At 37.0% G+C, this 14833-nt stretch overlaps 1 protein-coding gene across 1 annotated transcript in view; it reads right to left on the bottom strand.

Annotated features, from left to right (window-relative positions):
* TGFB2 (transforming growth factor beta 2) overlaps positions 1 to 14833 on the bottom strand; it is an 89164-nt gene that overhangs the window by 17290 nt on the left and 57041 nt on the right. Inside the window, exon 2 of the mRNA XM_026682641.2 lies at positions 2856 to 3019. Within this exon, the coding sequence (XP_026538426.1) occupies positions 2856 to 3019 (164 nt within the window). The remainder of the gene's footprint in view (positions 1 to 2855; positions 3020 to 14833) is intronic.

Genomic DNA, 14833 nt, shown 5'->3' with positions numbered 1-14833 from the left:
AAGTAGTTTTAGCTGTTAATTGGAATAACAACAGAGAAACAATAGCAAAACTTCATTGGCAATTCAGACAAAGAATGGCCTGTCACAGTGCTGAGCCAGAAATTATTAAAAATCCTGTCTTTTTAAAATATAGGTAGTTCTCAACTTACAACAGTTTGCTTAGTAACCATTCAAAGTTACAACAGCACTGAAAAAGTGACGTATGACCATTTTTCACACTTATGACCATTGCAGCATGGTCATGTGATTTACATTCGGATGCTTGAAGACTGACTCACATTTATGACAGTTGCAGCTTCCCAGGGTCATGAGATCCCCTTTTGCAACTTTCTAACAAGCAAAGTCAGAATCTGGCTAAATGAAACCAGATTTATTTAACAAACATATTGATAATTTAAGAACTGCGGTGATTCACGTAAGAAATGTGGCAAGAAAAGTAAAACGGGGCAAAAAAATCACTTAACAAATTTCTTACTTGGCAACATAAATTTTGGGCTCAGTTGTGGTTGTAAATTGACTCAAGACTCAAGATATAATAACTCAAGACTCCAATTAACAGCTAATACACCTAGTATTCCTTCCTCCTCCTCTTTTTCCCTCTGAAGTGAACTTGGCCAAGGGAGAATGACTGATCTAAAGTCACGGAGCTGGCTTTTTTTGCCTAAGACTTGACTAGAACTCAGCCTCCTGGTTTGTAATCTGGTGATTTAATCACTGGACCACACTATTTTTATGGGGTTTAAAAAAAATCATTTATATTCATTGGACACACCTGTAACTGAAAAGCAAATTACTAAACTGGGGGTACAAATTAAACAGAAGAGATTCATCAAAAATATGAAAGGAAATTGGGACAATCATAATAGGAAATTGCAGAGACAATCCAAGCTATGAAATTGGGAAAAGCCCTTGAATTTGATGGCTTTCCAAAAAAACAGCTTCTATCCCAGGGTAGTAGCTCTGTTGAATTCTACTGTATAGTGCAGTGTTGATGTGGTGTCGGGGTTTTCAATTCAATGTGTAGAGTGTGAAGGATGTGTGTTTGTGTTTATTTTCATGGTCATGATGTGCACTGAAGATGGTGTTTGATTTCATTGTACAAAGTGCAATCACAAACTAAACTAAACTAAACTAAACTTTCCAACTGAGTGGTGCAGTACAGAAGTTTTATAGTCTTATTAGTATCTAAGCATATTTTTATCCTCAATGTGCTGTGTTTATCAAAGTAGTTTCATACTGTATGTTTTAACTTTGTGACCTGTCTATGTTAGTCTTTGGATTTGGCAATCTATAAATCTAACTCAGTAGCAAAAATAAGTTAAAAAGTGAAAACCTATTAAGGTTGGATCTTAATGTTAAGAATTCATGTCAAGGCCTAACTTTACACAAATTTGCCAGATGACTAAAAAAAAGGAAGAATAAAGTTTTGTTTTTAAAAAAACAAACAAAACACTTTAGCCTAGATTACTTGAAAATGCAAGATGTATACCAGATTGGTGCCCCTGGCTTCAGTGGAACTAACTGGCTTTAAATCTGAGCAAGTTGATTTAACTGGATTACATATGAAGTTGCAAGTGAATTAAAAAGAGCATAAAAAGAGCTTGCTGGCACTGAACAGTTAGAAACAAAATAAAGCAAGCTCCTGGCTTTAATTCCATGGAACACAAAACAGCATCAATTGAACTAAGACAAAATGAGGTCAGGTGGGGTCACTGAGGATGAGAAGGACTCCACCCAGGACTCTGTCATATTTTTTTGCAAAGTAAAGCTGCAATCTTGGGCTTGATTTATTTGAGAATAAGTTGCACTGTGCTGAACTGGATTTGCTTCTAGGAAATCGTGCTGAGGACATAACTGAAACACTGTAATGATAAACATGTTTTTATATATGTCAGAAACAGTATGACACAGTGAGTAAAGTGTATCTAGACAGCCCTTGTGAATGACAATATATATCATATTCCATGTGTATTTATTATTTTTTTAGCCCTAAATCTCATTGTGGCAACAGGAGCAACAAAAAAATATTGCTTGGATCATTCCAGTAAGTTACAAATTATGTTCTCTTCATGTTGGTAAAATAAGAATACTGACACCTTGTCTGTTGTAGCTTCAGATTCTGATTTTCCTCCTTAGCAGAACCACCATTTAATTTAAAAAGGAACCGCCGGTCACTAAAGCCTGAGGTACAGCTCCCAGACAGTTGCAAAAGGTGTGTACAATAACAGCTTTGTAATTTTTAATGTAGCAAAAGAAAAGAATTATTAAACAGATGATTGCAGATTAATCATGTTATCTATGTGCAATTTTAATTAAGTGCAAATGAAATGAAATCAGTTTTATTTTTTGTCCTAGTCTCATTTCTGTTTTTTGGAATGACGTCTGCAACATGGCTTTTGGCCTGGAAAATTTACTTCTCCCTGACTCACATGGAAAATCTAAAAAAGAAGGATCCAAAGCAAAAGATGCAATTACAATAATTCATTACAGTAAACCTTTCTTTGTATATATATTTAAAATGGTTTTCAATAAGCTTCTAATAAAGATACTAAACTATCTTCAATTAATACATGCCTTTAAAAAGCAGGCATTTAAGGATATTTATGTATAATGTACATTTTAAAGTTAACTTTATATTGTTATTTTTTCTTTATGCAATCCTGGGAAATGTAAATTTAAAGAATGAGATTTCTCGGTTACAATGCCTGAGATCTCTTCTCATAAACTACACTGCCCAAAGTGTCCAAAGAAGAGAGAATGAATATTACTATCTATTTAACATTACAGTGTCTAAATGTGCTATAGAAAAATGTCGCATATTAAAAAAAAACAGATAAGGACAATCAAAACTTTACCTGATACAGTTCTATCCGTTGTTCTGATACACGAGCTTTCGGATTCTGTAAGCGGAAGACTCTAAATTCTGCTTTCACTAAGTTGGAAGCATTTTTCTCCATCGCTGAGACATCAAATCTCACTCTTCTAAAGTATGGGTTTTGATTGCTTGTTGAGATGAAATCTGCAAGAAATTAAAATTATAAAGACATTGCTTTTTTTCCCCCTTACAGGCTGCAACATAAGACAGACCCCAGAAACACTGACGGAAATGTCTGTAGGATGATACAACTTCCAGCAATCAATTTTGATATCATTACTGTTTAACCGGATAAACAAACATATGTGTTTGGTTACAGAAACAGCAGATTAATAGTGATCAGAAAAGAACATGCCCAAGTTTATTTCAGGGCATGCATTTAACTCTATTCTTGAAAGCGACCAAGTATTATAAAATTGAGACATACTTATGATAATTATATTTTTAAAAATGACCCAAATAGTTCCACAGTGGAGCTAAAAACCAGTAGTTATTCGTTTGCAATGACGATTTCAAACAGGAAAGCTCAACCTGCCTCAGTTAGGCAGCCCGGAAACATGCTGGGATTAAATCTACCAGAATCCCCAGCCAAACTCAGAATAAGTGATCCCATTTGCGTTAGAACTAACCATAAGTGGGAGAACCTATGTACAGTATCCCTCTGGAGAGCTGTTTGTTTCCTAACCTACAACAGTTGCACTAATCTTTTGAGAACCTGGCTTTGTTCCCAAGCCTGGGGTTAGGGGAATTGTCAAGCCTCTGTTAAGTTTCTTAGTTTCTTTTCTAAGTGTTAATCTGTTTTTCCAGATAGAAGTGTATTTTTCTTCATTTTGTTTCTTATTTTTGTGATATAATCTAGCCAGTGTTGTTTGGGAGTTCAGTAGCTCTACATTTTATTTTTATTTTATTTTGTCAAGCGATTATAAGACAATAGGTATAAGTATAAACATAGTTATGAATACATGAAATGGATACATATAAGAAAAATAAAAAGAAACAATAGGTAGGCATGTTGGTGCGCTTATGCACGCTCCCTACAGACCTCTTAGGAAAGGGATGAGGTCAATAGTAGACAGTCTAAGGTTAAAGTTTTTGGAGTTAGGGGAAGAAACCACAGAGTCAGGTAGAATATTCCAGACATTGACCACTCTGTTGCTGAAGTCGTATTTCCTGCAATCAAGTTTGGTGCGTTTTACCTTGAGTTTGTATCTATTGTGTGCTCTTGTATTGTTATGGTTGAAGCTGAAGTATTCATTGACAGGTAGGACAAATCTAATGCAATAACTGCAAACAAAGATGTAAAAAAATGCTTCTCTGTACTTCAACAGCAGCAGTTGTGGGGCAACTGAGAGCAGGTGTCCCAACTGATTGGGTGGGGGTGAGTGAAGCAACACCCCCACCATATCCACAATCATATCCAGTTTCTCTTTTGTAATTAGCCATAAGTATATGGTATCCACTATGGGTGGGTTGGAGAAATACTAATCATTCTCCCTTTCTGCTTTGCTTTTAAAAATTAATCCCATGTGCCTCTGTAGACAAGTAATCAAAGCAGGAGAGTAGGAGTTGCAAGGATAGTTTTATTTTTCGACTACCCTACTACCTGTTGGGCAGCCCCTTGAAATACTAACCAAAGCATCAGGGTAATATGCCACAACGGCTGATGAGTTGTAAGCCCATAAAAAAACTTGGCTACACATTTGGCAATTAACCACCCACAGAATAACTATTTCTAAACCATGAATGCATGTTCATGCACAGCCTAGCTCAGCAAACCATGCTGTGGTTATTGTGTAGTGAGAAAGTGCCAACTGAGGCAACAATGTGGACTTCAAAATCTTCATAGCTTATACTGACCACAGCTTTCACCACTTGGAAAGCGGTGAACCATCCCTGAATAACACTTTCAGATTTGAAAACACTCAAGAAAAGGAAGCAGTTCAGCCACAGTCATACCCACTAAATAGTTTATTTTTTAAAAAATATATATAAATATAAATAACTTTAGATGTAAAAGCAGGTCTAGCATAATGATACCCCAAAGAGAGGTTCTCAGATTCATTTGAAGGGTGTGTAATTTGCAAAGATATCAGAGAGCAGTGCTGAAAAGGCTCAGCCCCAGTTACAAATCCTGGTGCCTAAACAGATCAATGCCACTTTTCAAATCATCTTCTTTGATGCTGTTTTGTAGCATTTAGTTGCACGTCTTATTTTACACCACTGTTTACTATATAACAAATTTAGGATTAGCCAATAAAGTATTCCTTAACAGAATATTGCAAAGTTCCCATATTAGAGGTTGAGCTTTTCAAGATAAACACAGAAGTTACCAGCAAAGCATACATATGCTTAGGGTCTGCAATCAGTAAAAAAAAAACACCTCCTGCCAAGTAAATAACATATTGATACAAATACTGAAAGTATAAATTATTATGAACTACATAATTAGCAGTATAATTATTGTGTGTCAGTTTATAATGATATGTGAAATTTCATTAGACGGACACATTTCTGTGGTTGAAATTGAAAACCTTAGATTAAAAATCTATCAGAAAATCAGGTATTTTCAATTACTGTTTAAGGCAGAAAATATCAATCATTTAAAGAAAAGACATTTACTGAAATCAATCAATCACATTATCCATAGCCGGGTACTATTCAAGTGATTTCTGTACTGCCTTTTGATTGATGAGCTTATTCATTCAAGTGTCAAAAAGATATTTGCGTAGCAAAGATCCTTACTGTTAAGAATCTATTAAAAGGATTAAACTCTGCTTGTTCTGAGGGATTTCTTAGGAAATGGGCAGTGCTGGCTGGAGACAATGGCAATTTAATTTCATGTATCTGGAGAGCTACTGAGTGGGGGAATCTGTCTAAAACAACCCTTTTATCTTTATTAAATATGAACTCATAATACTTACAGAATTGGTTTCTAAGCTATATTTCACCATTTTCTAAAAAAATCCAAAAGCTGAGGATTATTATTTATTAGATTAACATAAAACAGTGCTTTTCACACTTGTTAACTTTAAGATGTATGGACTTCCAGAATTCTCCATACTGGCTGAGGAATTTTGGGCTCTGAAGTCCAAACATCTTAGGGTTGCCAAAGTAGGGGTGCATATATTGGTTCCACTGAGAATTTGAGTTTTTCCTTTACCTATCCAGGCGTTCTTGAATAGGTTGTCACTGCATTGATCATCATCAGTTGGTGATGTCCCCCAGCAAGTCATCATTATCCAAAGAAAAAAGAAATCCTATTGGATTTTCTTAGTCCTTGTCAAGGTCAAACTGAAACGCCAGATGGTTAGTACCACATCCACAAGATTAATAAGCAATTTTATCCAAAAGCTCAGCTAATCATTTCAACTCATTGAGACAAAACTGAAAAACTGAGATTTCTACGAAACAATTTGTGCAATTGAAGAGAGAATTCTTGGGTTACCATCCAGTCCCAGGTTATAATTCTGGGTACTTCATAGAAATCATACTTAAAGTTACATTCTCCTTCCCAATGTAAATTATCCTTTCTGAACTGTAATAGTTCAGATCAGAAAGGCCCAAGACTCAGTCAAGCTCTTGAAACAAGGGGCAGAGTTGAAGAGTGAGGGCCAGGGACAGTGGGCCACCTAGGCAGTGATAATCTATCAGCAGCCTGCTTGCTGATGGAGTAGCATGCTTATATGGCTTCAGGCACTCCTTGGCCTTCTACCCCCATGGAGCCAAAGGAGGGGAGTCTTTTCAAACTAAGTTTACTGATTCTTATTCTCTAGACCAGAAGTAGTCTTCTGCCACTTCCTTTTCATTTACAATACACTGTAAAGTGTTACATTCATAGAAGTTTGGAAAACCTTTAGAAATTTGTCCATTTCACTGGAATAACTATAGTTGAAAATCTGCTCCATTTCAGCTTTAAATGCATCTTTTTTTTTCTTTTCTTCTCAAGAGAGCCAGATACATTAAACTTTCTTTGATATGTTATCCTAAATGAGTGGAACTAATTCAATACATTTCCTGTTGCAAGGAGACATAAACAACTTTTCCTATTTGGAAGAAAAGGCAGACTATCCAGGACTGCCTTTACTGATTTGCTCAGTCTCTCTCATTCACATGTGCTAACAGGAGCAATCAAATCCCTGTAAAAGTGAGTAATAAACTTCCTTTCCTTCTTTCCTTTCCTTTCCTTTCCTTTCCTTTCCTTTCCTTTCCTTTCCTTTCCTTCCCTCCCTCCCTCTTTGCTGAACCTTACTTACAGCAGTCATAGGCTGGGCTTTGATGCGCTGTGTGACTGCAAATATTTATAAGACTCATGTGATTGTGATTAAAAGTTTTTGTAACGCTCTGGCTCCCTTCCCTAAACCTCTGCCTACTAAATCTGTGTTAAGTTATTTAAGTTTCATCTGATAACATAAATTAATTAAAACAAACAAAAAGCACAATGAGCACAAAACAATCCCTTCTGCTCAGAGAAAAGCCATTCTTCCTGGCCTGTTTAGAGCTTCCTCCCTGAACCACATGCAGGCTTCTGTCCAGAAGTGTCTCCTCCCTCTTATGAAATGTGGTAACTGACAGATTTGCATGGAAAGCAAATCCAAACGAAGCAGTTATTAGTTGGCCACTGAGTGACTTCCTGGCATGATCCCATGCTCCTTTGCTGCCCAGAGAGCAAAAATGTCAGGCTTCCTCTGAAAACAAAACAAAACAAACAACACAAAACAAAACAAACAAAACAAAACAAAACAACCTCCAACAAAAAATATGGCCTTCAATTGGAATCCAATCCCTGCCTAAGTACTGCCTTCCTTTGCTCCTGTCCCTTTTGATATTCTGATGCAAATGTATCATAGAAGGACAGCTGTTTCAGTCTATGGAAGTGTCTCTCAATGTGGGTAACTTAAAGGTGAAGACCAAGGATTGGAAAAGATGCAGGATACAAGCTGTTAAAGCTTTCTCCTCTCCCCTCATTTCTCCATTTCAAATTATCCTTCAAAGTGATTCTTCTCACCCCCACCTGTTTGCTATATCTATAATGTATGCATCTATTAATGACTGAAGAGTGAAATGGCTAAAACCAAATTTCTCTATACTTTTTCCAAAGCTACTCCTCATTAGAAATGGTTCAGAATAAAGGTCTTGGGGTTATGGTGAGCAATTATATGCATGTTTCAGCTCATTACAAAATGGGGGAGGGGGTCTTTTTGGAATAAGCTTTCAGGAACCACGTGGTTGCTTGCATGTGCTGAAAAGATATATGCGGCTATTTTTAGCTCCTTGAAAGCCTCTGGAATGATTGAGATGAAGCATCATGGCCTCATCTGTGGAAGACTCCTGAGAGGAACAAGACAGGTCAAATGATTCCACTGAACCATCTGTACCAGATGAACAAGACTTCATCATAGTACCTGATTTAGAATCATTCCCCATTAGTCTGAAATCAGGTTAAAAATGCAGCCATGCAGCCTAATTTCACTGGATTGAATATTGAAAGTATCTCAATATACTCTTGTAAGGGAGAACTTCTTGGGAATGAAGGTCTATTCATTGATGGCATAGTGTCTGGAGGTTGTGCAACCAAATCAGACCTAAAGAGCAGAAGCTGAGCTACTGAAAGGAAGTCAATAACTAAATAACCATATGATAGACCAAGATTAATAAGTTCTTTTTTAAAAAATAAAGCTTTATTTGGGTTTTCACACATAATACAAGTAAAACATCTTTTTTGAAAATAGCATGGTCCCAGTTGAACTCCTTTATACAGACACAAAACTCAATTTCATGCTCCTTTTTGTGTTCTATTCCATATCTTATACTATTTTACATTTTCTATATAGTTTTTCCCCTCTTTTAATTTTCTCAATTTTATTTTGATTATCTCATCTCAATTCAAATTATTATATTTATACTTTTGTCTGTTCTGTTTCAATTTCATATTATCTTTTCTCATTAAACAAATTTTCTCCTGTAGTTACTAATTGGAGTATGACACCTTTATATCTTTTAATTACATCCATTCAACTGTTATTTAAAACTTCAATATATACCTTAAGGTTATGACCTTCAATATAATACATAATACATAACTTCCAATCAAATTCTGCATGATACATTCTTATAATACACACTTTAAAAAGAAAAAAGGAAAAAAAAGATTGTAAATATATGTAATTATAAACCCTCATTCCATTCCAGTTCAGTTCTATCATTAATAATCATTAAAATCTTAAACATCTTTAACACTTCTTTTCAATTAAATATCATACTTCCTTAAAAACACATATAATCTCCATAATTAATTTTTCCCTTATTTCTCTTCACATATGTTTTATAGATCATTAAATATACCTTTTGTTACATTTATTTATTGACAAGCATTCCGCTGAATTACAATAGCTATTTTATCAGACATTTTAATCATACATTGTTTCATATTTTCTAAAATTATTTCTGTTTCTAATATAACCATACTATCTTATGTACCTTTGCAGAATCCCTTTTTCCATTAAGTTTTCACCCATTATCTCTAAATAGGCCCTGTTTCTCTATATTTTGTTTCTGTCCTTTATAACTTCTTTTCCTTTCTTTCTTCCCTCTCATCTTCTCCCTCCCCTTTTTACCCCCTTGTCTCTCTACTTCTAATTCTCTCTTCTGCATTTCCCTCTTCTGTTGCTTTCTAATTTTATACATTTTTCACTCTATTTTTTGAGTTGTTTTTCCCAATCTTAAACTTTCCATTCTCTTTTCCCGCCTTTCCTCCCCCCCCCATCCAAGATTACTTGTTCATTAAAGTTGGCTTCTTCTTTGTCGCAATCTTCTTGTTCTGCAGGCATTTCTTGTTATTTCTCATAATTCCAAATCTCCATTTCTAAAAACTGAAATACGAAGCCAAAAGAACCTCTCCTTCTTGTGGATCTTCTTTGTACTTTTTAAGTTCCATTTTCAGTTCTTCTAAAAGTGGAGCCATTTTAAACAGTTTTAAACAACCACCCGATTGATTTTAGTCATTCAAAACAATAACCAAGAATCCAGAAATCAAGTAATCCAGATAGCCCTGAGTTATATCTTCTTATTTCTTTTTCGACTTTCTCTTCCTGCGGTTTTTTGTTGCAATATTTCAGTTAGAATGTATCTTTTGGAAGTCTTGTTGAGATTTTGCTGTAAGTTCTTTTTTAATTCCAGGCAGTCTCCTCCCTTCCAGATCCTGCCCTTTTATTCTTTTTCTCTCCTTTCCTGTTTTCAAAAGCTTTTAATTATCCAGAAATCTTTATTATCCCTTTGACTTTTTATTTTCAGCATTAAATGCCTATTAATGTCAAAGTGGATTTTTTTCCAATTTCTTGCTTAAGTCTCTTAACTGTCAGTATAGGAAAAGGAGAAAAAAAACATTTTTCCCCCTTTCTCTCTCCTTCGCAGTTTAAAAATCTTCTTAGGGAACAATGTTATTTAATAGTTTCAATTCCAGGGTACCTTATTTGTTGCTTTTGCTGTTTAACCCAGTCAACCAAAACTTTCTCTTCTTATCTTCCTCCTGCACATTCTTTTCCGGTCGAGTTCTTCTTTGTGGTGGCCATTTCTGCAACCGCCTTTGGGAAAGGGAGTAATGGCCAGCTGGGGAGGAGAGATGCGGCTCTCCTCAACCCTGCAGGCAGTCTCCCCCCTCTTCACCACCTCTACGGGGTGGCTTAGCCCTGAAACCAGCCAGCTCGGGGCGCTCCAGTGGCGAGCACGGATCGAAGCCTCGCAGAGACGAGGTTTCGGTCTGTCGCTGAAAAAGCTCAAACCGGAAACCCAAGATTAATAAGTTCTGATTGACTAGGATAAGGATAACTGCAGCCTCTAGTATAAAGTTTGTGAACTACAGCATCTTGTAAAGTTGTTCTGCAGTTCTGTTACCTGGATGTTGACTTTCATTCTCCTCATTCCTTGCAACCTTGATATCGCTACTGACTTTTACTCTCTATACTCTTTGGTATAGCTCTCTGTGAACATCTCTTTTTGGAATTAAATTTTGGATATCACAACTATGACTTGCCATTCCTATCTGTACCTAGGAAAGAAGAATGCAGTTTATAGAGAGTGCAACCACTAATAATTTCTAGTAATTGGAAAAACTACGTGATGCAATTATTAACGGAAAAGCAAAAATACTTCAGAATGAAGACAACTAGCTTTATCATTGTCACAAACATTTTAAAACTTGTACCTTTTAAAAAGCCATTTCAGCAGAGAAGAAAATAGAACAGAACAACTAATAGTAATTTACAAATACAGCGGTACTCTGATACTCAACTGCTTTGAAACTTATCGATGCATTTTGACGTGAAAATTTGTCCTGGTACTCATCATTTGTTTGCTACTTAGTGCACAAGCTAGAACTGGTCAGTGTTGGCTACCTTGTGACTCACTACATTATTCCTTCTGGGAAAAATGTGTTTGGTACTCATTGTTCATTGTGCCTCCCAGAACCAATTAATGATGAGTACTGAGGTAGCATTGTAGTATATTTATTGTCATACCCTAGCAACATGTGTATGTACATCACATATTAAATGACTATTTTCAAAAACCAATTGTTTGTATTAAAATGACTTTTTTCTGTTTCATATGATACATTGCACATATCTATGGGTACTTTAAAGACCTTTGTAAAAAATAATAAATAAGAGTGTCATGCACTATGATAAAGTGGTGCTTTAACGTAGGTATTTGAAGAACAATCAAATCACACCACAACAAAGGGTGAACTATGTGAGAAGGAACTGAAAGACACTACTGGGACTGGTAATAGTACTTAAAATTATGAAAATAGAAAGAAAAAAGGACATAGTTTTGAAATGATGACTGTAATTGGCTATTATACACAAAAATGAATGAAGTTTAAATTCTTTCACATGTGTCTGCATGTGAAAGTTGTCCCAGAACTGCTGATGTAATTTCCATCACATTTCAAAGTAGCTTCTCTGTCACTGGGCATTAAGCAGATAATCAGTTTTTCCACAATGTTCCTAGCAATGTCTATATCAACAATCTAAAAAAATACTGATTCCTAGTAAGTGGCTTGAAATACAAGGACTTTACTCATTAAGAAATTGGCTGATGTGTAGGCAACATGTGTTCATTCCCCACAAGTTTCGAGTAGCTATTTTCTAGTTTACTGCTACTCAACAATTGAAACTGACTTGATCAAGGGAAAACTGTTGCAATGAAGACACATCAGGCTGGTAGCCTTAGCAATGGACCATACAGTGGATATACGCTCCAGGCTAAAATGCAATAAAACAACCTTAAGTTTCAGACATACCCAGAAAGGGGAAAAGACTATTCTTCCTATTGACTTTCTACAGGGCAGAACACCACCCCCCAGGAGTGTCCAATAACTTGTTGCCTTTGTTAAAACAAGGCTTGCACAAGAATAACGGGAGCACTGTCAAAACTCACTCTGCCTTTGCTCCTCGTTTTGTCTGAGTAATCCCATAGCAGGTCATTTACTTGACAACAAAAATTTAAGAATCTCTCTAATTTACTTTTTGTTGAGTCCTAAAACCACAATAAAAATATACATTATGATTAAAAGATGGGAAGGGAGGGAGCAGAATACACAGGGGGAAAGTGGGATCTACTATTGGTTCATCAACCAGCTCCAGCGTGATACTCCCCTATTGGGAGCGAAGCCCAACTGGCAGAGCTAGGTCTTCAGGCCTTACAGAAGGTCAGAAGGGTGGGGGAGATCTCACTGCAGGAGACAATATGTTCCTAAGGGCCGGTGCCACCGCAGGGTAGACTCTTTTCCTGGATCCCGCCAGCTGAAATTGTTTGACCAAGGGAATCCACAGCATGCCTCCTCAAGCAGATGAGTAGGGCTGTCCCATTGGGGTGAGACAGTTCTTCAAGTAACCTGGACCCATTGCATGCAGGGCTTTAAAGGTAATAACCAACACCTTGAATTGCCCCAGAAGCAAACCAGCAGCCAGTGCAGTTCATGGAAGAGAGCTTAACATGAGCCACTCTAGATGCCTGAGCTACTACATTCTGTACCAGTTGTAGCTTGTGAATGCTCTTCAAGATTAGCTACATGTAAAGAGCATTACCGTAGTACAGGATGACCAGAGTTTAAATGACTGAGCATGGGGACTTGTGATCCAGGAAAGATTGCAATTGGTGTACACAACCCAATTGTACAAAAGCTCTCCTACCTGCAGCTGCCACCTGCTCTTTAAGCAGGTGTTGCAAGTCTAGGAGAATCCCCAAGATGTGAATTAGGTGTGTTTCTGCCACCCATCCAAAACTAAAGATGTCAAAGTCCCAGATCTTAAATCTCCAGCACCCAAAGCCACTTGGTCTTGCCAGGGTTCAGCTGAAGACTGTTATCTGCCACCCAGGCTCCCTTAGCCTGCTGGCACTGCGAGAGGGCAGCAACAGCATCACCTGGATCACCAGGGATGGAGGATATAGTGTTGAGTATCATCACCATACTGATGATATCCCAAAGATGCTTTTTCAAGAGGCAACTGGACTTCCTTGTTTTTCTTTGAAGATGTTTCGCTTCTTATCCAAGAAGCTTCTTCGGCTTCAGGTGCTTCTTCAGATAAGCGAAACATCTTCAGAGAAAAACAAGAAAGTCCAGCTGCCCCTAAAAAAAGCACCTTTGGGACAACTATGATCTGGATGTCTGAGAATCTCCATAGACATACATATGATACCTCAAGCCATGGTAATGGAGAATCTCATCCAGTGGCTTCATGTTCTATGTTAAAAATACCATTGGTATGAAACTCACTAGATTAGACCAATCCCTAGCATAATCTATTGCATAAGACTGTTTTACTGTTTTACACTCAGGTTTTGATGATGCCTGAGCTTATGGCTGGATACTGAAGTACCTCTAATTACAGACACTGAGGGACTTTAATTTCCATGCCCTGAGGCTAGAGTTGGCTTAGGATTCCATGGCCCCCCATGAGCTTGTGCCAGGTGATCCCTGGATCAACTCATAAAAGTGGCCATACCCTGGATTCAGTTTTTATCAGTCCTCTCAACACAACTGACACCTTGAGGGATGGAAAATCAGTTGGATGGTCTGCCCTAAGAGGAGGGTGTTTTCTTGAAGGTATTAGGGATTTTCCCAACCTGGTTGTGAGCATGGTTTATTTCTGGAACCTTCAAACAATAAGTACGAAGGATATAACCTTTCTCCACTTGTCATATAAACTGTCAAAAATGAAAGCTAAAATATGAATATAATAAAACAGGAATATAAACTCTTCAAAATGTCATTGAGAAGCAACATTTGAGGGGCGTACACTTTTCCTAATTAGTACAGGAGGGAAAATCCATAAATCACTCATCTGAAATGCCTTGCGGCATAAGTTGCTGCAGTAACCTGAGTACCAAAAAGTTACATCCCAATGTATCTTGGGATGAACCTTATTGTTACTGTCTCGTTTTTTTAATTGTAAAGCTGGTTAAAAGGATTTGCATAAGTTGGCTGCAGATAATATTTGCATTACTTTAATGTTGCTTGAAAACAAAACATCTTTGATCTGGTTGATGTGCCTAGGTTTGGTTATGCCAAGTGCACTGAGGGTTTGGGATCCCAGCATGATTTGTGTTAGATGGGCACGGAGTGAAGAAGCGGACATGAGAATAACAGGTAATTTCTTTATTTGTGCTGAAAACACAAGCCACGGAATTGCGGCTGGCACCGACTTATGTAGCCGGAACTGTCCAATGCTTCAGCCACTGGTGGGACTTTATTCTTCCCGCCAGTGTCTGGGCCAATCAGTGGAGTCTGACATCAGACTCCACTCAGCTGGCCATATAAGGCAATATTTAACAATTTACTTGATGTAATATAGAATTTAAACTTTATCATCCTTGGTAGAAAATAAGTGTTTTACTTTTGATTAAAAGAAAGTCTCTCTCTGTGTGACCTGAAAAATCTGCTTTTTTTTTTTTTTTTTT

This window comes from Notechis scutatus, chromosome 1 (genome assembly GCF_049901735.1).
Source record: "Notechis scutatus isolate UNSWTSFEM ecotype Mainland chromosome 1, rNotScu1.2, whole genome shotgun sequence".
NCBI lineage: Eukaryota > Metazoa > Chordata > Lepidosauria > Squamata > Elapidae > Notechis > Notechis scutatus.
The sequence above is the reverse complement of the archived record's forward strand: the minus strand, read 5'-3'. Positions and strand labels throughout refer to the sequence as shown.